Source organism: Lepidochelys kempii, chromosome 17 (genome assembly GCF_965140285.1).
Source record: "Lepidochelys kempii isolate rLepKem1 chromosome 17, rLepKem1.hap1, whole genome shotgun sequence".
In the NCBI taxonomy this organism is placed as follows: Eukaryota; Metazoa; Chordata; order Testudines; family Cheloniidae; genus Lepidochelys; species Lepidochelys kempii.
In genome coordinates, this window is record NC_136396.1 from 5,556,827 (window position 1) to 5,582,207 (window position 25,381).

The following is a 25,381-nucleotide window of genomic DNA, read 5'->3' on the forward strand; positions in this document are numbered from 1 at the left end:
AGGATGGCATTCAAGTTATGTAAGTTACTCACTTTTTTTCTTCATCTAAGCTGAAATGCATTCTCACTTCTGAGAAGTGTCAAGCTTTTGTTTTAGTTCCTTATTTTGTAATCAACTTATTTTTATTAAGATTACTGGGTTTGGATAACTTCAATCAGTTCTCCCCAAATAAGAGAACCCCAGGGAGAGGTGGTGAGGTGGTATAGAGTTTCTGGAACCTACTGTCTGATGTGTCCTCTCCCTGTGTTGCGTAAACACCAAAGGACCAAGCTAGAGATGAGTTGGCAGCCAAGTTAGGCATGCTATTATTTTTTTTCCAATTCAAGTTGAGCATAGTCTACTGGTTGTCTCACAGGAAAATTCTTAAGTAATCTCTGTGGGTCAGAGGACATTATCAGGTAAACTTGCTGGATTTTCTTAACCAAATGTCTAATACCTTAAATATTTTAAAATACAATTTGTCTACTTTTATTATTTGCAAATAAACTAAGCAGGAAGGTTTAACTTTCTGGTTCTCATGCACTAACGTGTTGCTGGGTTATATATGCTGTGATGTAACAAACTCCTCTTCACTGAATTTTATTAATCTTGAAGCGTTTATCTTGTTGAAAACCTTTTTTAAACGCTGTTGCCTTCATTACTTAACTTTTCCTTACTAAACTTTCCAAAGACACATTTTTGTGCTTTATTTGATTAGCAAGAAGTCTGTTCTTAGTGTCATCGCTCCCAACCTCCCTGTGGGTAAATCTCAAAGCGGCGTGATTGTTTAGATCTGCACACACTCATTGAATCTTATTGATTACAATTTCTTTAAAATGCTATTTGATAGGTGGTCTCCCCCAAAAGATTTAAATTCTTCCATGTTGGCTGATACCCTTTGTGTGGATGTGAACGGACTGCTGAGGGACAATGTAAGCAATCTGTACCCTGCCTGTCTGAATGACTAACGGGGCTAGTTCACCATAATTCATATTCTACAGCATCAACAAATAGAAGTTGCAGGTTTGTGGTCCCACAGACACTAAATGCACCTGTTTTCATATAGTCTTCATGGGGCTCTGCTATTGTGAAACCAGTTGCTTTGGAGAACCTGTTCTTTTTATCTTATGCATCTGCGACTGTTCAGAATACAAGATTCTAATTAGAAATGCTAGCTTCCAAATTATTCTCCCATTGTGTTCTCCATGAACAGGTGAGAAAGTAGTTCACACCCAAAAAATGAAGGTTTGGTTAAAATCGTTTCAAACCATATCAATTAAAATATGCCTCTGCAGCATTAACACAATGGGACTGAGGGAAGCCAGCAAGAAACAAGGTGAACTGAATGAAGAATAGTGTTTAAAAAATATTTTGGCATTGTCTCTAAAACTCCACTTTTTCCTCTGTCCTCATTAAGTATCTAAGTTTAATTTTTAATGGTACCTTCATACAGGAGTGTGAATAGCTCATTTTAAGTGTCTACCAGTAGGCACTTTGTGCTGCTATCAGAATACCTAGTCTAAACTGCAAGTAGTGTGTACTGTGGTTCACTAGAACATAATAGGAGGTGGATAGAGAAACATCATTGTTATGCAGCTCCTTGCCTCTGTGCCAGAACTTGAGTTGGTGGGGTGGCTGGGTACTAATAGAGGAAGTGAACACTCATTGTAAAAGTTTTCCTGTGGTTCAACAACTTACCACTTAGCATTTGTTCTAATAAGCAACTTACAGTTCAAGTGATATCTCCCACCAAACCTTGACTAAACAATTATTTTTTTCATCAGCAAGCAACTGCTTGCTCTGGTTCTACTCTGACAATATTTGTGTGTGCTTGCTGTATCAACTGTACTCAGTTTTGATTAACTGCTACACTTACACCCTTCAGTAGTCTTTCCTTCAATAAAAGATTGCATAGGCTAAATTAGACCCATTGCCACTTTTGCAACCCTATCTTTTTAAATAAGTTTGCACAAATAAAATTAACCAACTTAATTCTGAAGCACCAAAAAAAAAAAAAAAATTTAAAACTCTCTCCCTTAGATTAGTTACTAAGTACAGCTAACAGAAGTAAAACATTTGTCAAAGAAGGCAAACAAAAATACAGGGAATTGAGGTACTAAGTACAATTTTACATGCATTTCTCAGTAAAATTACTTTCTGCTGAAAGCTACCTTTTTAAAAAAAAAAAAAGTGTTCCACTTAATTATCATGTAAGGAATTCCCAAACAAATGTTTGTATGTAGTGGCCCTTCACTCTGATATTGCAGGCATAGCTAACTTGTAACTCAACTGCTGTTCCATCTGTATTACCAAACATCCTTACCTAAAACCCACACTCCAGTCAGAATAACAGTCCAGAAGTGTGCCTAGATATTTCATCTGTGGTGTTGTCATAGAGTCTCTCTTAGCAGCTCCAGCTTTTTATTGCACAGTGTCTGATTTCTCAGGCATTGTGTTGGATTGTAGAGTTTGTCAGGACACTGTTTCAAATAAATATTGATGCTGGAACTTTAGGAGACATAGTCAGCTACTCTACCACAATGACCAAAACATGACTCTCAAACTACAGGAGAAACATTACAGTCCTTAATTAACTTCATATTTTTCTGTGGACTGGGGGGGGAGCGTGTGTGCCATGAATTCAGTTCAAAATGAATTTGTCACTTAGCATCAGTTCTTTGAGAAAGATAAATAACCCTAGAGTAAGTTGCATGTTCCCATCCAATGTTCTAGAAAAAGTACAGTAATTATTTTTAGCTGGCCATTGCAACTCAAACAAGTAATTAATTTGCCCTTCAGTTGCTTCATGATGTATGCCTTATCCACATGTATTTCACTTAATCGTAAAATAAAGCTTTGCTGCTGGGCTCTTGCTTGTTGATAGATTGACTCTCCACTATAGTTAGCCCAAATTAAACATCTTTTACATGATTGCATACCGCTCTTTTCAAGATATGACTTTCAGTAGAAAGAAAACTGGACCACTTTTAAAATAATTAATCCATCCCAATCGTAACGGGGGGAAATGAAATTATTATATGTTACAGTCAGCATACAAGACTGAAAACTCATCTCATTGCTTCAGGGTGTGTCTTTACAGCAGTTAGGTCAAGGTTTGCCCCTATTCTCATCCCCAGCCTGATTCCCTGGTGATGGACGCCGCTAACCAGCAGGAGAGACAAGGATTTCAAGGCCCTTTGCCCAAGAATAGGGATGCCAAAAAATTAGACCTTTTCAGGTGAAAGGTTTACTCCACAGGGGGACTGCAACTCTGTATATCCAATCAACAGGCTATCATCAGCAGATACTCCTATAATACCTGCTTGGCGATGGCCAAATTTGTGGAGTTGCTCCCCTTGGAGTCCTGTGCTGAATTTTCGGCTTTGGTTGAGGAAGGGAGACTGATCTCCAGAGCCTCCCTTCAGGCAGCACTGGATGGGGCAGATATGGCAACCAGGGTCATGGCTACAGGTGTGGCCATGAGAAGGGGCTCATGGCTCCAGGTTTCTGGCCTCCCCTATGAAGTACAGCAAATGATTCAAGACCTGCTGTTTGAGGGTGAGACTCTTCTGAGGAGGAGGAAAAAAAAAAAAAAGACGGACAAAAGGCTGAACAGCCTTAAAGATTCCAGAGCCACTCTTAGGTGCGTGGGCCTCTGTATTCCCTCAACGCAGCAGAGACGTTTCCGCCCACAGCCCCAGCAGCAGTTCGGTCAGCAAAACCGCCAAGACGGATCCAGAAGGAGGAATTGTAACAGCAGGAGGAGGCTGCTTCAATCTTCTGGACAGGGCTCAGGACGACCCAAGCCATCCTCAGGGCCCAAGCCGGCCTTTTGAAGGTACAGTGGAGGACTGTGTACCACAATGGATCCACCCTGCCTTACCTTCTCATCCTGACTATCCTCTTTCTACCAGGCATGGTCCAATATCACCTTGGACCGATGGGCGCTCCGCATGGTAGAGAGGGGGATAATCCATCCAATTCTGTGCCCGCCCTCCCTCCCACACTTCCACCCCCTTTCCCCGTCCCTCTTCAGGGACCCTTCTGACAAGCAGCTTCTTATCCAGGAGGTGCAGTTGCTCCTATCTTTAGGGGCAGTGGAGGAGGTTCCTCAGGAGCACATGGGCGAGGGCTTCTATTCCTGGTATTTCCTAATAGTGAAAGCCAAAGGCAGCCTCAGACACATCCTGGACCTGTGAGAACGAAAAAAGTTTGTAAAGAAACTCAAGGTCCACATGATCTCCGTCATTCCCTCATTGGATCCAGCAGACTGGTATGCCACCCTCTACTTGAAGGACGCGTACTTTCATATTGCGATCGCCCAACCCCACACGAAGCACCTCAAGGTTGTGGTGAACAATATCCACTACCAATTTACAGTCCTGTTCAGTCTGTCAGCAGCACCTCCTGTCTTCACCAAGTGCATGGCAGTCGTCGCTGCGTTCTGCGCAGGCACCGGGTACAGGTGTATCCTTACCTCAACAACTGGCTGATCTAGGGCCACTCCATGACCCAAGTGGAAACTCAGGTCAGACTCATTAGAACCACCTTTGACAGCCTGGGTTGTCTTCTAAACTAATCAAAATCCACTCTGTCCCCAGTCCAGAGGATAGAATTTATAGGGGCAATATTGGTCTCGACCCAGGCCAGGGCATACCTACCGCAAGTGAGGTTTCAGGCCCTGACCGATATCATTCGAGGCCTCAGACAGTTTCCCACTACCACAGCCTTTGACCTCTTCAGTCATGGCTTGCGTCAGTGTACCACCCGGCCAGGGACAGCATGGACAGGATATTGACCCTGCCTCACCTAATCCTTGACTCCCTCCTGTGGTGGCTCAACCCTGAGGAGGTATGTTCAGGCATCCTCTTCTCCAGTCCACATCCATCTCTGATGCTAGTGACAGATGCATCAGACTTGGGCTGGGGAGCACATCTGGGAGACTTCAGGACTCAAGACATCTGGTCTCAGGCAGATCTAGCTCTCCACATTAACATCATAGAGCTGAGAGCGGTGCACCTGGCATGCTAGACCTTCCGAGCACACTTAACGGGACAATGTGTTAGTCACAACTGACAACACCCAGCAGTGTTCTATATCAAGAAACGGGGATGCACACTCCCCTCCCCTGTGCCAGGAAGCCCTCATGCTGTGAGACTTCTGTGTAGAACATTCAATACATGTGCATGCGTTGTACCTCCCTGGGGTACAGAATGAGCTGGCGGACCACCGCAGCAGGTCATTTCACTGCCATGAGTGGTCCCTTCGCCCGGATGTTGTGATTTCGATCTTCCAGATGTGGGGCTCTCTCCAGATAGACCTATTCGCCACGCAATGCAACCGGAAGTGTCAGCAATTCTGCTCCTTCCAAAATCACAACCCAGGCTTCAGTGTGGACGCGTTCCTTCTCCAATGGGGAGGTTCCGCCTTTCCGCCCATACCGCTGGTTCACAAGGCGCTTCTTGAGATCCGGAGGGAATGAGCTCAGGTTATATTGATAGCTCCAGCATAGCTCCAACATCACTGGTACACATCTCTCCTAGACACATCTGTAGAAGCCCTGATCACCCTGCCACTCTGCCTGGACCTTCTGTCACAAGATCACTGCCGTCTTCAACATCCGAACCTTAAGTTGCTTCACCTCACAGTGTGGAAGCTCCATAGTTGAACCCGATGGAGCTTTTCTGTTCAGGTCAGGTTAGACAAGTCCTCCTTGGCAGCAGATAACCTTCTACGAAAGCCACATACCTTGCCAAGTGGAAGAGATTTTCAGTCTGGTCAGCTCAGCACCATTCACCCACGATGCTAACTCATTGCCACTTATTCAGGACTACCTCCTACATCTGAAGCAGCAGGAGCTTTTGTTGTTGTCTAAGGGTGTACTTAGCTGCCATCTTGGCCTTCCACCCAGGCAAGGAGGGCTGCTCTGTGTTTGTTAACCCGATGGTAAGCCAGTTCTTAAAAGGGCTCGACAGGCTATACCCTAATGTCCATCAGCTTGTCCCTGCCTGGGACCTCAGCCTGGTCCTCTCTAGGTTCATGGGACCCCCATTTGAACCGTTAGTGACTTGCTCCCTGCTCTACCTCTCTTACAAGGTGGCGTTCCTGGTAGCAATAACCTCAGCCAGCAGGGTGTTTGAGCTCAGGGCTCTAACATCGGAGCCCCGTTATACCATGTTCTATAAGGAAAAGGTTCAGCTCAGGCCCCATCCTGCTTTCCTCACGAAGGTCGTGTCGCAGTTCCACATCAACTAGGACATCTTTCTCCCCATATTCTACCCTAAACTGCATTCTAGCAGCAGGGAGCAGAGACTCCACCCACTAGATGTTTGCAGGGCACTAGCTTTCTACATCCAAAGAACAAAGCCGTTGAGAAAATCAGTCCAGCTGTTCGTGGGGGTGGCAGACAGAATGAAGGGCCTACCTGTAGTCCTCACAACACATCTCATCATGGATCATGTCTTGCATACGTGAGTGCTACAGCCTGGTGGGGGTTCCTGCACGCCTGATCACTGATCAACAGCACTCCTGGCTCAGATCCCTACTCAGGAAATCTACAGGGCGGCGACGTGGTCCTCCATTCATGGTTTTACCACGCGTTATGCGATTACGCAACAGGCCAGAGACAATTCGGCCTTCAGATGAACAGTGCTCCAATCAGTGGACGACTCCACCCCCACCTCCTGAACTTGGGCTTGTGAGTCTCCTAATTGGAATTGACGTGAACAAGCCCTCGAAGAAGAAAAAACGATTACTCACCTTCTCAAAACTAGAAAAGGAGTACTTGTGGCACCTTAGAGACTAACAAATTTATTTGAGCATAAGCTTTCGTGAGCTACAGCTCACTTCATCGGATGCATTCAGTGGAAAATACAGAGGGGAGATTCTTTTTGCGAATAGACTAACACGGCTGCTACTCTGAAATCTGTCATTATGCAAGGCACTGAATTTAGCCGTATGGAGTGGAAATCTATCAACTTCATGAAAAAACGCATACAAATACAGACAGACATCATCTTCCTTTCCAAATGCAAACAGATGGACATCATACCAAAAGGACTGAAGGTAAAAAAATCCATTACAATCTACATACCACACAGACAATGCTGACAGCTTGTGCCACACGCTCTCAAAGAAACTGTGGAACACCTGATTAACATCCTCTACAGTAAACAGGGAAAGATTAAGAATGAGCTCTCAAAACTGGATACTCTCATAAAAAAAAACAACCTTCCACACAAACTTCCTTGTGGCTGGACTTTACAAAAACTAGACAAGGCATTTACAACACACACTTTACTTCTCTACAAAAGAAAAAGAACACTAAACTCGCTAAACTACTACATGCCACAAGGGGCCACAACAGTGGTTCCGTTAACCCACCCAGCAATATTGTTAATCTATCCAACTATACTCTTAGCCCAGAAGAAGAATCTGTCCTATCTTGGGGCCTCTCCTTCTGCCTCTCCACCCGCACAAACATGATACAGTTCTGTGGTGACCGAGAATCCTATTTTCAACGTCCGACTCAGGGAATATTTCCAACACACCTCTGAACAATCTACTAACCCACAGAGATCTTCCTACCAAGACTACAAAAAGAAGGATTCTGGGTGGACTCCTCCTGAAGGTCGAAACAACAGACTGGACTTCTACATAGAGTGCTTCCGCCGATGTGCATGGGCTGAAATTGTGGAAAAGCAGCATCGCTTGCCCCATAACCACAGTCGTGCAGAACACAATGCCATCCACAGCCTCAGAAACAACTCTGACAACATAATCAAAAAGGCTGACAAAGGAGGTGCTGTCATCATCATGAATAGATCGGAATGTGAACAAGAGGCTGCTAGGCAGCTCTCCAACACCACTTTCTACAAGCCATTACCCTCTGATCCCACTGAGGGTTACCAAAAGAAACTACACCATTTGCTCAAGAAACTCCCTGAAAAAGCACAAGAACAAATCCGCACAGACACATCCCTGGAACCCCGACCTGGGGTATTCTATCTGCTACCCAAGATCCATAAACCTGGAAATCCTGAACGCCTCATCATCTCAGGCATTGGCACCCTGACAGCAGGACTGTCTGGCTAGGTAGACTCCCTCCTCAGGCCCTACGCTACCAGCACTCCCAACTATCTTCGAGACACCACTGACTTCCTGAGGAAATTACAATCCATCGGTGATCTTCCTGAAAACACCATCCTGGCCACTATGGATGTAGAAGCCCTCTACACCAACATTCCACACAAAGGTGGACGACAAGCCGTCAGGAACAGTATCCCCGATAATGTCACGGCAAATCTGGTGGCTGAACTTGGTGACTTTGTCCTCACCCGTAACTATTTCACATTTGGGGACAATGTATACCTTCAAATCAGTGGCACTGCTATGGGTACCCGCATGGCCCCACAGTATGCCAACATTTTTATGGCCAACTTAGAACAATGCTTCCTTAGCTATCGTCCCCTAATGCCCCTACTCTACTTGCGCTACATTAATCATAGAATCATAGAATATCAGGGTTGGAAGGGACCTCAGGAGGTCATCTAGTCCAACCCCCTGCTCAAAGCAGGACCAATCCCCAATTTTTGCCCCAGATCCCTAAATGGCCCCCTCAAGGATTGAACTCACAATCCTGGGTTTAGCAGGCCAATGCTCAAACCACTGAGCTTTCCCTCCCCCCCACCCCCCCGCATATTGATGACATCTTCATCATCTTGACCCATGGAAAAGAAGCCCTTGAGGAATTCCACCATGATTTCAACAATTTCCATCCCACCATCAACCTCAGCCTGGACCAGTTCACACAAGAGAGCCACTTCCTGGACACTATGATGCTAATAAGCGATGGTCACATAAATACCACCCTATACCGGAAACCTACTGACCGCTATTCCTATCTACATGCCTCCAGCTTTCACCCTGACCACACCACACGATCCATTGTCTACAGCCAAGCTCTACGATACAACCGCATTTGCTCCAACCCCTCACACAAACACCTACAAGAGCTCTATCAAGCATTCTTACAACTAAAATACCCACCTGCTGAAGTGAAGAAACAGATTGACAGAGCCAGAAGAGTACCCAGAAGTCACCTACTACAGGACAGGCCCAACAAAGAAAATAACAGAACGCCACTAGCCATCACCTTCAGCCCCCAACTAAAACCTCTCCAATGCATCATCAAGGATCTACAACCAATCCTGAAGGACGACGCATCACTCTCACAGATCTTGGGAGACAGGCCAGTCCTTGCTTACAGACAGCCCCCCAACCTGAAGCAAATACTCACCAGCAACCACACACCACACAACAGAACCACTAACCCAGGAACCTATCCTTGCAACAAAGCCCGTTGCCAACTGTATCCACATATCTATTGAGGGGACACCATCAGAGGGCCTAATCACATCAGCCACACTATCAAAGGCTCGTTCACCTGCACATCTACCAATGTGATATATGCCATCGTGTGCCAGCAATGCCCCTCTGCCATGTACATTGGTCAAACTGGACAGTCTCTACGTAAAAGAATAAATGGACACAAATCAGACGTCAAGAATTATAACATTCAAAAACCAGTTGGAGAACACTTCAATCTCTTTGGTCACTCGATTACAGACCTAAAAGTTGCAATTCTTCAACAAGAAAACTTCAAAAACAGACTCCAACAAGAGACTGCTGAATTGGAATTAATTTGCAAACTGGATACAATTAACTTAGGCTTGACTAGAGACTGGGAGTGGATGGGTCATTACACGAAGTAAAACCATTTCCTCATGTTTATTCCCGCCCTCCACCCCCCACTGTTCCTCAGACATTCTTGTCAACTGCTGGAAATGGCCCACCTTGATTATCACTACAAAAGGTTTTTTTTCCCACTCTCCTGCTGGTAATAGTTCACCGTAAGTGATCACTCTCTTGTTACAATGTGTATGGTAACACCCATTGTTTCATGTTCTCTATGTATATAAATCTTCCCACTGTATTTTCCACTGAATGCATCCGATGGAGTGAGCTGTAGCTCATGAAAGCTTATGCTCAAATAAATTGGTTAGTCTCTAAGGTGCCACTAGTACTCCTTTTCTTTTTGTGAATACAGACTAACACGGCTGCTACTCTGAAACTTCTCATAACTGTTCTTTGACGTGTTGTTCGTGTCCAAGACCCACCCTCCTACCCCTCTGTCGGAGTAGCTGGCAAGAAGGAACTGAGGGGGTATAGGGTCGGCAGGGCTCTGCATTGGAAGCCATGAAGGTGTCACTCCAGGGGGTGCCCTGGCTGACCCTATGGTTGCTGCTAGGGGGAAAAACCTTCTGGCTACTGTGCACGCGCACACACCTGATTGAAATGGACATGAACAACACATCTCGAAGAACAACAGTTACGAGAAGGTGAGTAACCATATTTTCTATGTGGCGGCTCCTGCTTTGGCTGAGCAAATACTGCAGAATAAGGCGTGAGGAGTTTGCAATGCTCACAACAACAGTGTGCAGCTGAGCGGGGTCCCTGCTTGCCGTGCTGGCATCTGGATGGGTAAGCCAAGCTTAGGAAAAAAAGCACGAAAAAGGCTTGGTTTCTTTGCCGTTGATTTCAGGGAGGGAGGGAAGTGCATTAGGAGAGGCAAATGCCATGTTTCCATAACCACCTGTGCAAATGTTTTGGTCCCATGAGGCATTGCAAGCCTAACCCAACGCTCCCTTTGGCTCCATACACTGTGGGATAGGTACCCAGAGTGCACCGCTGTGAGTGTCGATGCAAGCCCTGCTAGTGAGGCTATACATAGTGGGGACATGCAAAATCAAGTTGCTTAAATCAGAGCCTCAATGTCGATTTAATTAAAATTGACCTAATTTTGTAGTGTAGTCATACCCTAAGATAGGAGCACATTCTCTTGCAAACCAAGAAACCAAGCACTACTCAAAGTGGCAGTTTCTTTAAGTGTTCAATTGAGTAAGTTCCAAAACAGCCAAAAACTAAGTTCAGGCTAAATTCAGCCCTGCAGTAATTCACTGACAAGATAGTTTTTGCCTATTTTGTCTGAATGGAAGAGGTGAGGAGAGACTAGTAAGCAGAGGGAAGAGAATGATTTGGTTGCACAGATAGCGTAGAGATTAATCACCAGTACATTTGACTTTGAAAAAGTTATCTAGTTTTATGGGGCAAATGGTAATCTTCCATGCGTTGCACATATTTAAAAGTTGCTGTTATCAGTGGAACAGTAACAAATCCTGTATGCTTACAGAACATGAACCAGCCAAAAGAATTTAAACTGCATTTATTCTCTATATTCTATGCACACTACAAATCGTATATATAATATAAAATAGATTCTCCCCTTTAAGAAAATTTGGTTACCTGATATTTGACAAAAAATATAGTATTAAGATTTGCTTTGAAAATACAAACTTTATAAAATATTAAGTAAAAAACTTCCAGCGGTGGTTGGGTAATTTATATGGTAAGCATAAGTTGGAGAACAATTCCTATAGATCTGCAATGGACCTAAGTGGGGAAATTCTTTTATGATATTCCTCAAAATGTAATGAAAAACAGTTAATGACATAGGTCTAACATGGAAAAAAAGAGGGCTCATTTCTCTGAACTATCAGGTTCAGCATTAAAAGGCCTACTCTTTGAGTGTGATGAGTAGCTCTGCAACTCCCACTCAAATCCATAGGAGTTGTTGGTGCTTGGCATCCCAAGATCATAGCCCACATCTCTAGCTGCTGTGTTTGGTAAAGTCATACAAGAATAAATGCAATTTGGAACACTGCAAACTATTGTAGATGTTCATGTAAAACAATGAGTGAAGTAGTTGCTCTAAGTAACAGTGCAGCATTTTCAAATATTTGACCATTTCTCTGAAATATTATGAAATATCAATATAGTGTTAGATTTTGAACATTAATTCTAAAATTTAAGATTTTTTTAATCTATGAAAAGGCAGTTTTCAATTTATGCTATGTTTTAATAAACTCAAATTTTAGAACATTTGATAGAAGTACTTGAGGATCTTAGATAGTCCTTTGCTAATCTTAAACACACACTCTTTACCAACCACAGTAGTATCCACATTAAACTGCAAAACATTTATTCAAATGAATGTACGCTGTAAAAAAAAAAAAAAAAAAAGTAAAAGTATGACATGTTTTAATAAATCTGTAGATGCATAGAAGTGGCTCCATCCTTCCATTTGTTAACGTGGTCTGAAATAACAGTTCTGCAGAGTGGACATGTTTTCTCTCTATTGAACCATAAAGAGATGCATTCTTCACAAAATATGTGCTGTAATGAAAAGAATGACAAGTACTTGATTTTTTTTAACTGCAAGAGCACAAAAGATCTAATATTTATTACAACCTGTTTTTCAAATCAATTTAGAATATTAAAAATCTAGTTACTCTTCTAATTAATGGGTCTGCTAAACTATTCTACTTACATAATTGCATATAAAACCAAGCTAAAAAAATTAAAATTGCAAACTCAAGCATTCAGATCTTAGGAAATGCCAGAAGTAAGGTTACCTGTGCAACGCTGATCAGCCCCTTTATGCGTAAGTATTATGATAGTATTTAATTACTTGATCACATACTATTTTTTGCAGAGCACCCTTGCCTCATTCAGTGCACGGAACAGATGGTGTGCACTTCATAAGCAGCCATTCAGTATTTTGTTTTCTTGTTTGATGTGTGGCCCTATGCCTTATTTCCTGCACACTATTTGAACCGGGCTCTGAAAACAGAATTATTAACATTCTCATGGGCTTTTCTACATCACAGAGGGATTAAAGTATGAGGTATCCACTAATCTAGGGTGCCCAATTTGAGACACGCAGGGCCTGATCTTTAAGAGTCCTTCGCATGATACAGCACTTTGTATATTCAAAGCAAAGCTCTGTGGTACAGAATTTAACTGTTTTACCCATGAGCCCATTGTTTTTATTCCTGCAATCCCCTGCCTCAGTCACTACACATCTTCTAACTTCTGCAACAAGTGACGCAGAATCTACAGACAAGTTTTGTTTTGTTTTTTTAAATACACCCTAATTCATCCCCAGAGCAGGTGCATCCTGTGCGCTGAATGAGGCAGAGATCCTGTGGAAAAAAATAGTATGTGATTGCATAATTAAACAGTACCACAATGCTTACACACAGTGGGCGGGGGGGGGGGCCACATCACGGTTGCACAGATGGCATTTCTGAGCAGTGAACCTTTGACTTTGCAACATTAATAGTGTGCTTTAATGTAGTATTTTTCTGGTGTGTTACTTAAAGCAATCTGAAAAAAAACCAAATTTCCTCATGTAGCATCATAATGACACCTCCATGGTTCATCAGCAGTTCTAAAACCTTTAGGGTCCACCTCACAGACCTCTGCAAATTAGAGTTAAAGGAGTAAATGATAGCAATACTAGCTTGTCTTCCTCGAGATGAACCAGCACTGGAGGCAATCAAACACACCCTGACACAAGAGGAATGGTGACTCCTGGGTTCCATTCCTGGCTTTGGAGGAGTGCCTAGTGGGCACAAACTTCTGCCCATTCTCCCACCAAGTGTGGCCCCTTCTGACCTATCTGCTCCTCTTGGTCCCAGTGCCTGTCTACTCCTCAATACTGGCTCCTCACCCAGTTCTGGTCTGGCTACCTAGCCCTAGACTCCTTTTCTCAGGCTTTTCACCCTAGGCCCACTCTCCTTGTCCAGCCATTCCCAGCTCCTCCTTACCCTAGTTCCTAATCTAATCTGTGTCTCCCTGCATACACATTGCTCATCTGCACTACCTTCCAGTCCCAATCTTAGTGTCCCTCCACTCTTTGGCTCAAACTGTCCCAGTTCTGACTCCCACACTCTGGATCCTCAGATTTGTCTCCTACTCTCCTCCTTTTCCTGGCCCCATTGGTTCAGTTCCAGTCTCCCCCTACCCCAGCTCCCAGTCCCAGTTTCGCTCTCCCCCTGCCAACCTCCAGTCCCAATCTATCCTCCCACTCTAACTCCATTCTCCTCTATTCCCCACCCCTATGCTCCTTGTGCCAATCTATGCCTCTTGCAGGTCAAGCTCTTATCCCACCCCCCTGCTTTCAAATTAGGTGGTTTCATCCTTCCTCTTGCCTGGACCCAGAAGGGGGGTCACTGAGAGTACAGGAAAGACAGGCTCCCTGCACTCAGTTCAGGTGCCCAGACCCAGACACAGCCCTGGCTGCAGCAGCCCCGAGTTGCAATTGCAGGAAAAAGTCCTGAGCCCTGGGCAGATTTTCATAGGGAGAGCAACAGGTACATACATCCCTGTCACAAAGGCAACCCCCTGATAAATTTAGAGTTTCTGCTCCAAAGCACAAGGGAGCTAGACAGCCGCTAAAAGAAAAGTTCACCAGAATTTTTTTTAGCAAATGTATTTTTCCCTAGCCTCATTCTCAGAAGGGGCTAGACTGTTTTGGCTGAAATTTTCAAAAACAAACGAACAAACAAAAATCAGCCTGAAGCAGACACCTAACATGGAAAATTTCATCCCAAATGGTTAAAGTTTTGCAAGTTAAAAGCAACTGAAAACAGGGTCGTATAATGGGAAATGTTGGGCAATCTTAACAATAGACTGTGATACCAACCCTACCTCTAGCAACAGCAATTACTTTTAAATAAATAAATAAAAACTTTGCCAAGCGTCAGCAGTATGAAGACTTGCAAGGATTCTAGAAGTAAATGGACAGGAGTGAAGTACTGCATAGACAGTGCAATCAAGTGAAAACAAGTTGATATGCTTTTTCTACCCCAAGTGTATAGCGTCTTCAAATCTCCTCAGAAACATAGGAATTGCCATATTAAATCAGACTCATGGTCCAGCTAGTCCAGTATGTTGTTTCTGACTACAGTCAGCACTATATGCTTTAGGGAAAGGTGGAAAAAAAACCCTCCTAATCCATAGTAGTTAGGTATTTCTTTAGTCTTTGAGACATGAAATTTAAACTCTTCCAAAATTTGTTCACATCAACACTGTATATTCTTTTATCCATATAAGTGTCCAATCCCTTGTTAAATACTTGCTAGTATTAAACTGTTCCCATACAATATAGTACTGAAAGCTGCTGTCTTTAGCACATAATATAAAATTTCAAACATTTAAAAAAAAAGTTGCAGGCAAATATACACAAGCTAGCGAGACTTACAATACTCTTCCATCAAAAGGGAGTTTCCCATTCACAAGCATCTACAAGTTTTTTCCATAAACCTGTTGCTACTTTCCAACTGACACTGTCAACATCAGTTTGATTCACAAAGTTTCAGAACAGAAGCCTCCTCCCCACATTGTGATTCTCGAATTCAAAATCTCTTTAGAATTACCTGGCAGATTAGAAGAATAGGCTTTTGAAATTCAGCTTGGCATATTGAACAAATATCATCTGCTTCAGAACACTGTCTCTTGCTAGCTGTCACCCCATAGTGCTGTTAAAAAAAAGAGATTTTTGCAGCAGATGTTAAGATCCAGAAAAGGATAAGGAAGACTGAAAGGATGTGGTTAGAGAGGAAACTAGAAAATCCCTGGGGCAACAGGATGTTAGGTGTTTCAATCCTTAGGATGCTATATTGACACATACATGCTCCAGGGGAAGGTGGTATTTGGGTATAATCTATTGAGGATGCTATGTGGGGACTTTGAAAGTAATTTGCTACAGTGGTGGCCTTCCTGCAGCAAAGTTCTGTTATGAGCTGATACACATTGACCAGAATGAAAACACATCACTTCCTGTTAAGAGAGTATTGCTTACACAGACTGTGTAAGGTATTTTAGCATTAATCTAATTAAATGTCAAAAATCCTCCTATATATTCTGGTACATGCACAGCAGGCTCTAGATTAAATTACAGTACATTTTACCAACCACCCACTATTCTAGAAAAAGAATATTTTTTTATTCTGAATGGAATATCTAGTTACTCTTCAGTTATTTTGCCAAGATCTGGGTCTTACTCTTGTATATTTCAGTTAGTTGCTAATGGGTAAAGGTTTGCTACTTTGCTCTTGCAGATGTGAGTCAAACAAATATTTTGCCTAGTTTTAAAATATATTCTTTACATCATACTTTATTTACATGGTATTCAAATAGTTTACCTCAAGATGCTGCTTACAATAAAAAAACTGATCACTTTTAAAGTGACTTCAGGTGGGCCCATTGTGAAGCTGAGAAATTAAATTTTACAGTGCAAGTAACTGTAAGAAGGGAACAAACAGTGCGATTACTTTGAAAGTTGAACTCCATGTAACTAAAAGAACATAATGTGATCAGCTAGTACACAGGAAAAAGCTATCTTCAAGAAGAATTATTTTTGTGGAAGCCACATTTGTCACTTTGTTGTTACAGAGAATCCAATACTCACTGGTCGTGTACAAAATATACGCAAAACCTTTCTAAAGTTTCTCAGATGTCCAAAAAGGCTCAAAAGCTGAAATTGAGAAAAGAAAAACAAAATTATGCTTAATATTTATTTCCAAGAGCTAGATTTTCAAACTTTGTGCAGGTTTTGAAGTGAAGAGCCTCAGTGCTAAAATTCCATGCAACGCTTTGCACATTTGGCCTTCAATGTTTTGCTTTTAGTCTGGTAATGAAACAATTATAGGTGGGACTGGTAGCTCTACTTATTACTGAGTTGCCCAACACTTCCCCTTTTTAAAGCCATGCTTTCGATTGCTTATAAACTTTGCCAAATTTTAACTGTTAAGTCTGAAATTTTCCATGCTGGGTGTCTGCCTCTCGTGCAAAATTTCAACCAAAAATGGTTCAGCTGTTCCAAAAATGAGACTAGGGTAAAATATATTGTTTTGCCCATGTTACAAAAATTCTGGTAACCTTTTCTTTGAGATTCTCTCGCACCCCCATGTTTTGGAGGAGGAACTTGCAATTTGGCCGCGAAATGTCTTTGTGTCAGGGATGTGCCTTCTGCCATCCCCATGAAAATTTATTCATATTTGGCCAAATTATATGCCTTTAAAAATTATAGTTCATGTATGCTTCAGAGAAGTGCAGAGACTTCTTAGATTTCAGCAGCTAATATCTCCAGAGAGTCTGTCCTCACTGGAAAAAAATAGTAAGAGACCATGTAATTAAAGACTGTACCACAGTGAATATACACAAGGGGGCCAAATTAAGGTGGCACAGGCAACTTTATATCTAGCATTGCCTACCTTGTAAGTACTTGATTTTGCAATCTTAATAATGTTCTTTTAACATAATGATCTTTTAATTTTGCATGTGTATAGTAAACAATAGAATACAGCTGCTGTGTTATATATAAACTGTACCAAACCAAGATAGTTTTGGATATGCCTAGTATAAGCACAGAGTGGGATAGTGTCAAAGGGACTAAAGGGAGTTGGGTTCCCGACTACACTGAAAGTCAATGGGAGTTGATACCCAACTTCCCTTTGTGACGGGGGAGGTTTTAAGCCATGTTAAGGAAAAACAGATTAAGCTGACAAGTTAAAATAGTGGAATGGAAACCTAAAGCAACAATTTTACATAATGCAAGATTTTCCAAAAGGAAATGGTTTTGTTGACTGGAATTCTGCCCATGTCTCATGGCAATTTGTTTACATACTGCCTGCAAGAAGTCTACACGTAACAGTTAAGACTATTATTTGGTGCATTACTCCACATTCTGTCCACAAGTTCTTAATATTTTTTTCCACCCTAGTTCAAGTTTGGTCTTACTTTGGAAGCCATTTATGAGTTTGACAAAAGCTACCTCAATTTGATGTAAAATTTCTCTTTAGAAATTTATATTGACGGTACCAAGGCACATGGGCACTCTACAGCAAAATTACAACAAACAAACAGAATAACAGAAGTCTCTAATTAACAAAAACCAAGAACAAAAAACCCCACACCAACCTGATTCCCTGTTATTACAAAGGCCACTCAAAAGCACAATAGTGCCATGAAGTTTGCCAAACTCAGGCTCCGGCAGACCTCCCAGACACAGCAGGTACCAGAGGCTCAGGCCCTCCACCCTCAGAATGCCCTCGTGCTTGCTGTGTGAAAGTGAAATTCAGAACTTGAACTCTCCAACAGTGAGAGCAACCCAGTGGATCTTAGCTTGAAGGACACAAAACATATTAGCCATCCTGGCATTAACAACTAGTTCAGACAGAATTCCTACTTTCACACTCAGGTGTGGCAAGCAATTTTTGGACTGTGTAAAACATCATTAGTTTTCTAATCATCCTTCAAAGAGAGGATGAATAGATCTAGTGCCTGACCTAGCAAAACTTTATATTGATTTTGGAAGGCTGTATTAAACCAGCAAGTCAGCTCAAACTCTGGGGAATATTTCAGAATACATTCATTTGTATGTCTCCATCTCTTCTATGGTAATTACTGCAGTATCATTTTATACATTAAAATACAGAGGAAGGAGAACATTTACATACTTTTAGGATGAAGTAGATCAGACCTAGCAATACTCCAAGACTCCACCCCAGTACATTGTCCAGCTCCCTATAGCCAATAAGATAACGAAACCAAATTGGTACGGGGACAAATGTACGGTAATACTGGCAGAATTCTTCTAACAGCATATACCAGTAGCCCTATGAACAACAAGAGGAATATTTAAAAATACATTTAAAATACAGATAATTTAAAGTTAATGCATCTTTTCTATATATTTACTCTCTTTTTAATATTTATCCCTCATTATATCTTAACTAGTGATTCGACAGATCTGAAATATTGTTTGGAAACGTGAGTCATTAAAATCCCATATATGTAAGAGTTACAAAACTGCATGGTATTACATTAAACTCCTAAAAAATGGGGCCAAGATCATGATTTTTAAAAAGGAGTTAAAAAGAAGTTTTATCATGGGTAAATTCACTAACACTTCAGCAATTAGAGTCAGGTGTCAAGACAAACAAAACAAAACTGATGATCTTTGGCAAGTCCTGAGTTGACATTTGTCAGCTATCATAAAGCAGCCGCACAATTGGCAGGCTCTGCTCAAGAGAAGACCAGAAAAACCAAGGTACAAAAGATCAGAATAGGGGTGCCTTTGCAGAGTGCCTACCTACTTACCACTGTTATCAGTCTTGCTTTCATAAGCATTAAAAAAGGGGAAAAGTTACAAGAAAAATGCAAACAGAAAAATTAATTTTAGATCAATTTTCTGTTAAAAATTGTCTGCATGTATAACGCTGAGAAAAACGGGGGTTAAGAAAAGGCCTTTTCTTTTACAACCACATGTAAATCAAAACTCCATTTACCTCCCCCACAAGTTACTTTGTGTTCTTTAAAAGCTCTATGCCCTCCCTTTTAAAACAGTTTTGCAATCGGTTTATAAGCACCTAGAGGACAATACAATAAGGAATAACCATCATGGATTTGTCAAGAACAAATCATGCCAAACCAACCTAATTTCTTTCTTTAAAAGAGTTACTGGGCCTGGTGGATGGGGAAAGCAGTAGCAGTAACATATCTTGATTTTAGTAAGGCTTTTGACACAATCTCACATGACATTCTCATAACCAAACTAGAGAAATGTGGTCTAGATTAAATTACTATAAAATGGGTGCACAACTGTCTGAAAGACCATACTCAAAAAATAGTTGAGAATGGTTTTCTCTTTCCCCTGCATCGACAGATAATGTGCAGAACTTTAATTAAGAAAAATGTTCCTCTAGGTGGAATTCATGACTGGCTGATTGTACTGTAAAAGGATGTTCATGCTAAAGCTAAGTATAGATTATTTTCTTACCTTGGATTTAAAAGACATCATAAAAGAAGGCACCAAGAGAATAAAGCATTTGAAGCCCATGAAGAGGAATTTCAGAATAAAGTCTGTGATTCCCACGATCCAAAGTACCTCCCAGAAGTTCATAAAATCCACAGTAGGTTTTAAAAAGATTAAGCTACAAAAAGAAATATCTAAAATTACAAGGGTACGCGCTCCAGAGGTACACACCGTGAATGGATATTAGCGTACGGTTTCATTTAAAAGGGTTTTTTTTTAAAAAAAAAAAGCATGTTTAGATAGTGTAATGTTTTCCTCTAGAAGGAGTGGGAAAGAGAGAGCTTTCGTCATCCATGAAGAGCTCCCCATTTCGAATCCACTTTACATCTGCATTGTAACCGTCATCTTGCCATACAAGTACTTGCTCCCTTTCCCATTCTGCCAATGTTGCCCCTTAATCAGTTAGCAGGGTTGTTGTAAACTAGTGACAGAAGAAACTTAGACACATGCCCTGCTAGAGACTTATGGCACTGTATCCCCAGTACTCCCACACCAAGGTGTGACGGGGCTGAGAATCAAACCCAAGTTGTGCCAGTGAACCCCAGACATAGGGCCTAATCTTGCAAACCCTTCTTCACATGAGTGTTCTGTAGTAAGGCTTTGCAGGACTGGGCCCATCATTTATTTATTTATCTGCGTTAAGTGAAGCCAACTTCTTGATTCTCTTAAAAAAAAAAATGCCAGGAGCAAAGATGAGATTTTCACAAGAAATGACAGTTCATTTAAAGTGACTAATATAACATAGATGTTCTGCTAATTACCTGTAATAAAGTGACTGAGAGTGAAAGGTATAATACAAGAGGAGAGATGACCCGGTTAGGAATATCAGTACCCAAGCACATTGCAACTTGGAGCACCTTTCCTGTAAGATACACATTAAAAATGTAATAGTTTTCTGTTACTTTGATTTTTTTTTAAGTCTCAAGTTAATTTCTTTCACACTCAATAAAACTAGGACGGCAGTATTTGAACACAGTCACTAGTACAAGATGCTGCTATGTTACTTTACACCATGAAGAAGTAGTTCAAGGGCAGATCATTGTGCTCACACAGATCTCCATGCACTTTAATGGGATGAAAAGAAAAGGACTTGTGGCACCTTAGAGACTAACAAATTTATTTAAGCATCAGCTTTCGTGATCTACTTTCCACTGAATGCATCTGATGAAGTCAGCTGTAGCTCACGAAAGCTTATGCTCAAATAAATTGGTTAGTCTCTAAGGTGCCACAAGTCCTCCTTTTCTTTTTGTGGATACAGACTAACACGGCTGCTACTCTGAAACCTTTAATGGGGTGAACGCCCAAGCAGAAGTGTTACTGCTTAGGCATTCATTTCATTTTGTTACTTAGAAAACGATATATATATCTCCTCAATTGCTTTTCTAAGTAAAATTCTCAATAACTCCTGTGCCCTCATAACAGATACTCTGCATATGAAACAGTAGTTTTAACCATTCTTAAAATACAGTTAAGCATTTCTGTCTTATTACGGCAGAAGCATTGTCAGGCATTTTGATATGCAAAGTCAGAAAAAGAGATTGTACCAATATTTTATTTTAAATTTGCAAATCTGACAAATGCTAAGTCAGGTTTAGAAGTGTGTAAATTTTATTGATAGCTAAAACATTTACATCTCAAAAATCCTATGATATTTATCTGTTTTTTTTACTAAATTAATATAAGATAATTTCACATTTCTCTCAAAAACTGATGCATGAAAGTCTTGGGTAATAGTTAACATAAAAACACTTAAACTTCATTGCAACGGGCAATACTTACTCTTAGAAAAACCTGATTTACAATGCTTTTGTTTGCATACATAAAAGTTGTTAGCAGCCCAATTCCAAGAGAAATGCCTATTAGGAAAAATGGGTCAGTTATATGGAGGAAAATAAGAAACTGGATTAAAATAAAATAAGAGCAAAATAAGTGCACTTCTCACAAGTACTTGCGATAACAGAATACAATTTTAACAGTTCAGGCAATCAAGCTAAAATAATTAAGCTACATTGTATACGCTAACAAAAGAAAAACAGATTAAGTGATTGAAATCTCTTATAGGAAATTTCTCCTTCCAGTGAAGAAATGAAATTAAAATAAAGCTAAAAGTAAATCAAATTATACTTTAGGCATGCTCATAAGCAGGATTGAAGGCAGGAAAAAAGGGCTAGTTCCCCCATACCATACTCTGTTATACTCTACCGATTATATGTTGCATGGTCAGTTTGATACACAGAATCAAGATGTATGGAAGACTTTTGTGCAGCCACTGGAGGAGATATCGGAGTTCAGAGATGGAGCTGCCACTGTGTTCTTCTGAATCTAAGGTGGAATCTTCAGACCCCCTCGCTTCATTGTGGGAGTGGCCATGTGAACGGCCCTGGGAACCTGATCGTATGTGCCTGAAACTGGGGTTTTCCCCAGATTCTCCCAAGGCAGAACTTAGCTGGATGTGAACATCTCCAGTACGGTGGCAAGAGCCTTCTCCTGGCAGCCCTGCTGTATGGGCACTCTGAGAAGACGAGGGAACATCATCACTTCCTGGGGCATTGTGGAGATGAGTGTAATTTGATTGCATGGCGTTGAATTGATCTTTCTCTGGTCCAGATTCTTTTGTCTCACTGCTATGTCTCCTAAAGGGTGGGGGAAAAGCCATGTTTAAAGGAGCAGTGTTCCATTCAGTTAGGAAAAGAGAATTGTGTCTCTGAAATACACAGCCTTTTGGCCATCCTGATGATCTAGATACACAGACCACTGGTACAGTGATAGATATACAAATACTGGTTTCTTTAGCTCTGGAGGTTTGTATTTTAGGCTCCCACCCCTTACCTTAATGAGAAGCCTCTGTGTGAATTGCTCACAGCATCCACTGACTTACTCTCTTTCAATGATGTATACTGTAACCTTCAATGGGCTGCCACACATACAGTCTGGAAAAGCCAAAGCTACACTGAAAATTAGAAAGCACCCAGCCGAATAGGAGGAGACAGGCACTAGCTTGTATAGCAGAAGTTTTAACATGATATATATGTTTATAGAAAAAGGTTGGGAACCATTATGAGATTAAGAAGGAAATAATAAAGGTGGGGGATGGGACCTGCACATTTAAGCATCCATAAAATGGCATGTATTTAGACACAGACGAGTCTAATCAAAATCCAGTGAGTACTGAAAACAGAGTGCCATTATGGGATTACCAGAAGAGATTATCCTGTTGGGGAAGTGAGTGGAACCAGGTTAATCCACTTTTTAAAAGACACTGGGAAGAGCCTGGACCATATGGGGGCTTTGCATAGGCAATGTACTCTTGGGAGGGAGAAAAAAGCAGGAAATAAAGAGCAAATGTGTGGGACTGGGTTAGGGTTGATAGAGAATCTAGGTCCAAAGGCAATTGCAGACAGTAAAGAGTGGTCTAATGGTTAGAGCAAGAGATCTGGGTTTTATTCCAAGTACTGTAATTTACTTACTGTGTCCCTTGGCAATTCATTTCATTTCTGTGCCTCAGTCTCCCCATCTGTCAAATGGGTATAATAGTTCTTATATACTTTCCAAGAATGGTATAATGTTTCATTAGATATCCTTTGGAATGTGTTTTGAGATTACTGGATAGCACAGAAGGACAAAGTATTTTTACAATATTTATCTGTAGCAAACACTACAGTTGTGGTTTAGTTGGGATTTTCATTATAAACTTTTTTCAGTTGCTCACCATTTTCTCAAAAATGCTTTTTTTTGTTGGACACATAGGAAAGTTTGAGTAAAATCTATTGACCTGTTTTTCAGTTATGCAAGCATGAAAAACATACAATCTGAATTGCAAGAAAATCTCAATATGCTATTTGTGCACATATCTACATTAGCAAAGACTTAACATTTGAAACAAAACTAGATTCTGCTAATTTGTAAAAAAAAAAAAATGAGTTATTAGCATTTAAGAAAAACTGCATGCACAGTAAAACTTCTCACTAACATTCAGAGCTATTACGGATACATTATCTGTTGTCCTACGTTCATATTGTAGGCCTCAGTCTTGCAAAAACTCATGTACTGTACTTAATGTGTGTGAGCAATCCGATAAGCTGAAGTCAACAGGACCACTTTAGTGTATGAATAAAGTTTCTCATGCACGGGTTTGGAGGATCAGGCCCTTAACATTTATGTTGCAAAAATTGATTAATTAGCACTCTTGATTTGGTGGTTTATGACCTGCTCCTGCAAAAACTACCAGGACAAAGTAGTTCCTATACTGTAAGTAATTCCATTGTTTTAATAGAGCGCTATGCTTAGTAGTATGGCTTTGCAGAATCAGCCCATGGCAGTTTACTTGTTTAGAGAACTTTAAAAATAACTGCATTTATTATTAAATCATACTATAAAACACATAGAATGCACAATATGGCTGAGTTAATGTCACTATGAGAATTCTTTTCACTTCCTAATTTAAGTATTTAATAGGCACCCTAATATTAAATATATATTAACAAACATTTTGTATTTTAATTAATGGATCTCAAATCTACTCTCTGAACACTGACCAAAACATATTTTTTTAAAAATTCTCTTTAATTTTACTTTTTCAGCATGTCAGATCCTCCTACCCAGGCCTGAGTTTATGGGATGCTCCCAGGTGTATCAGAAATGGTGTCCTGCAAACAGAGGTTCTGAAGCCACCCGTCTAGCCTGCAAAACATCTATCTGTCACAGTGTGGAGGGATGAGCCAACACGGCTCCTGGCCTGACATCATCACATCAGAATGTCACCCTGTTGCACTGCTGAGTTCCTCCCAAGGCAAAGACACCTATCCCAGGTAAATATCGTTATGAACAAAAGAGCACCCAGAGGAGTGCCAATCCCCGCTTTCCCTTCCCAGCAGGGACACAGTGGGGGTGACATACACACCCTCCTGTGCCAACTAGGGGAGCGTGGGTGGGCAGCACCAGTGGGTGAGAGGTAAATGCCCCCTTTCATCTCCACCCCGGGGTGGGAGTGGGGCAGACAGTAAGGGGCTAATTCCCCTTCCACCTTCCTCCCCTAACAAGGGGGCAGGGGGAGAGAGGGCAGACAATGAGGGGCGAATGCCCCCCTTCCATTTGCACAGACGATGGGGGACAAATCCCCCCTCCCCTTCCATCTGAACCCCAGATAAGGCGGCGGGGGTGGGGATAAACTGTGAGAGGTAGCCCTCCTCCCCTTTCCGTTTCCACCCTGGCACGAGACAGCGAGGGCTCAATCCCCGTTTAAACAGCCCGAGGTCAGAGCCGGGGGCAGATCCTCCGCAGCACAGGTAAGGGGCGGAGCCAGAGGGGCAAATCACCCCGGCCCCGCAACCTTACCTCTCATGACGCGGCCGGGGCTCCGTGCCCAGCCCTGCTGCCCGGGCCGCGGCCTCCCAGGGCCTCCATCACTGACGCCTGGGCTAGATTGGGGGCGGGGGCAGAAGCAGCAGCAACTACCGGCTGGGGGAAGAGGAGGAGCAGGGGGGGGAGGAGGAGGAAGGCCCGGCGCTGTTTGTCGCCATAGCAACTAGGCTGGGGCCCTGCGTCCGGCGAGCCGCCGAGCCCGCGGGGGAGGGGGAGGCAGATGGTGAGGACGGGGTAAGGGGGAGTTGTGGGGCGGAG

At 41.9% G+C, this 25,381-nt stretch overlaps 1 protein-coding gene across 2 annotated transcripts; it reads right to left on the bottom strand.

Annotated features, from left to right (window-relative positions):
- Nucleotides 1-12,102: 12,102 nt before the first annotated feature.
- Nucleotides 12,103-25,381, bottom strand: RNFT1 (ring finger protein, transmembrane 1). 2 transcript variants are annotated; one of them, XM_073315203.2, is made up of 10 exons: nucleotides 25,097-25,381; nucleotides 23,230-23,276; nucleotides 21,965-22,395; nucleotides 21,542-21,618; nucleotides 20,524-20,624; nucleotides 19,727-19,880; nucleotides 18,405-18,563; nucleotides 16,355-16,420; nucleotides 15,321-15,422; nucleotides 12,103-12,273 (listed from the first exon to the last, which is right to left on the bottom strand). In XM_073315203.2, the coding sequence occupies exons 2-10, from the start codon at nucleotides 23,274-23,276 to the stop codon at nucleotides 12,139-12,141; spliced, it is 1,272 nt and encodes a 423-aa protein (XP_073171304.1). In that variant the 5' UTR covers nucleotides 25,097-25,381; the 3' UTR covers nucleotides 12,103-12,138. The 2 variants fall into 2 exon arrangements, with proteins under 2 accessions (XP_073171304.1, XP_073171305.1); XM_073315204.2 differs by lacking the exon at nucleotides 23,230-23,276 and having other exon boundaries at nucleotides 25,097-25,379.

Excerpts from the sequence above, each read along its gene's own strand:
- RNFT1 (XM_073315203.2), bottom strand. The coding sequence starts at position 23,276 with ATGGGGAGACTGAGGCACAGAAATGAAATGAATTGCCAAGGGACACA. Across the intron at positions 19,881-20,523 it reads TCTCAGTCACTTTATTACAG|CTTAATCTTTTTAAAACCTA; the intron begins GTAATTAGCAGA and ends TTCTTTTTGTAG. Across the intron at positions 12,274-15,320 it reads CTATTCTTCTAATCTGCCAG|CACATATTTTGTGAAGAATG; the intron begins GTAATTCTAAAG and ends TTTTCATTACAG.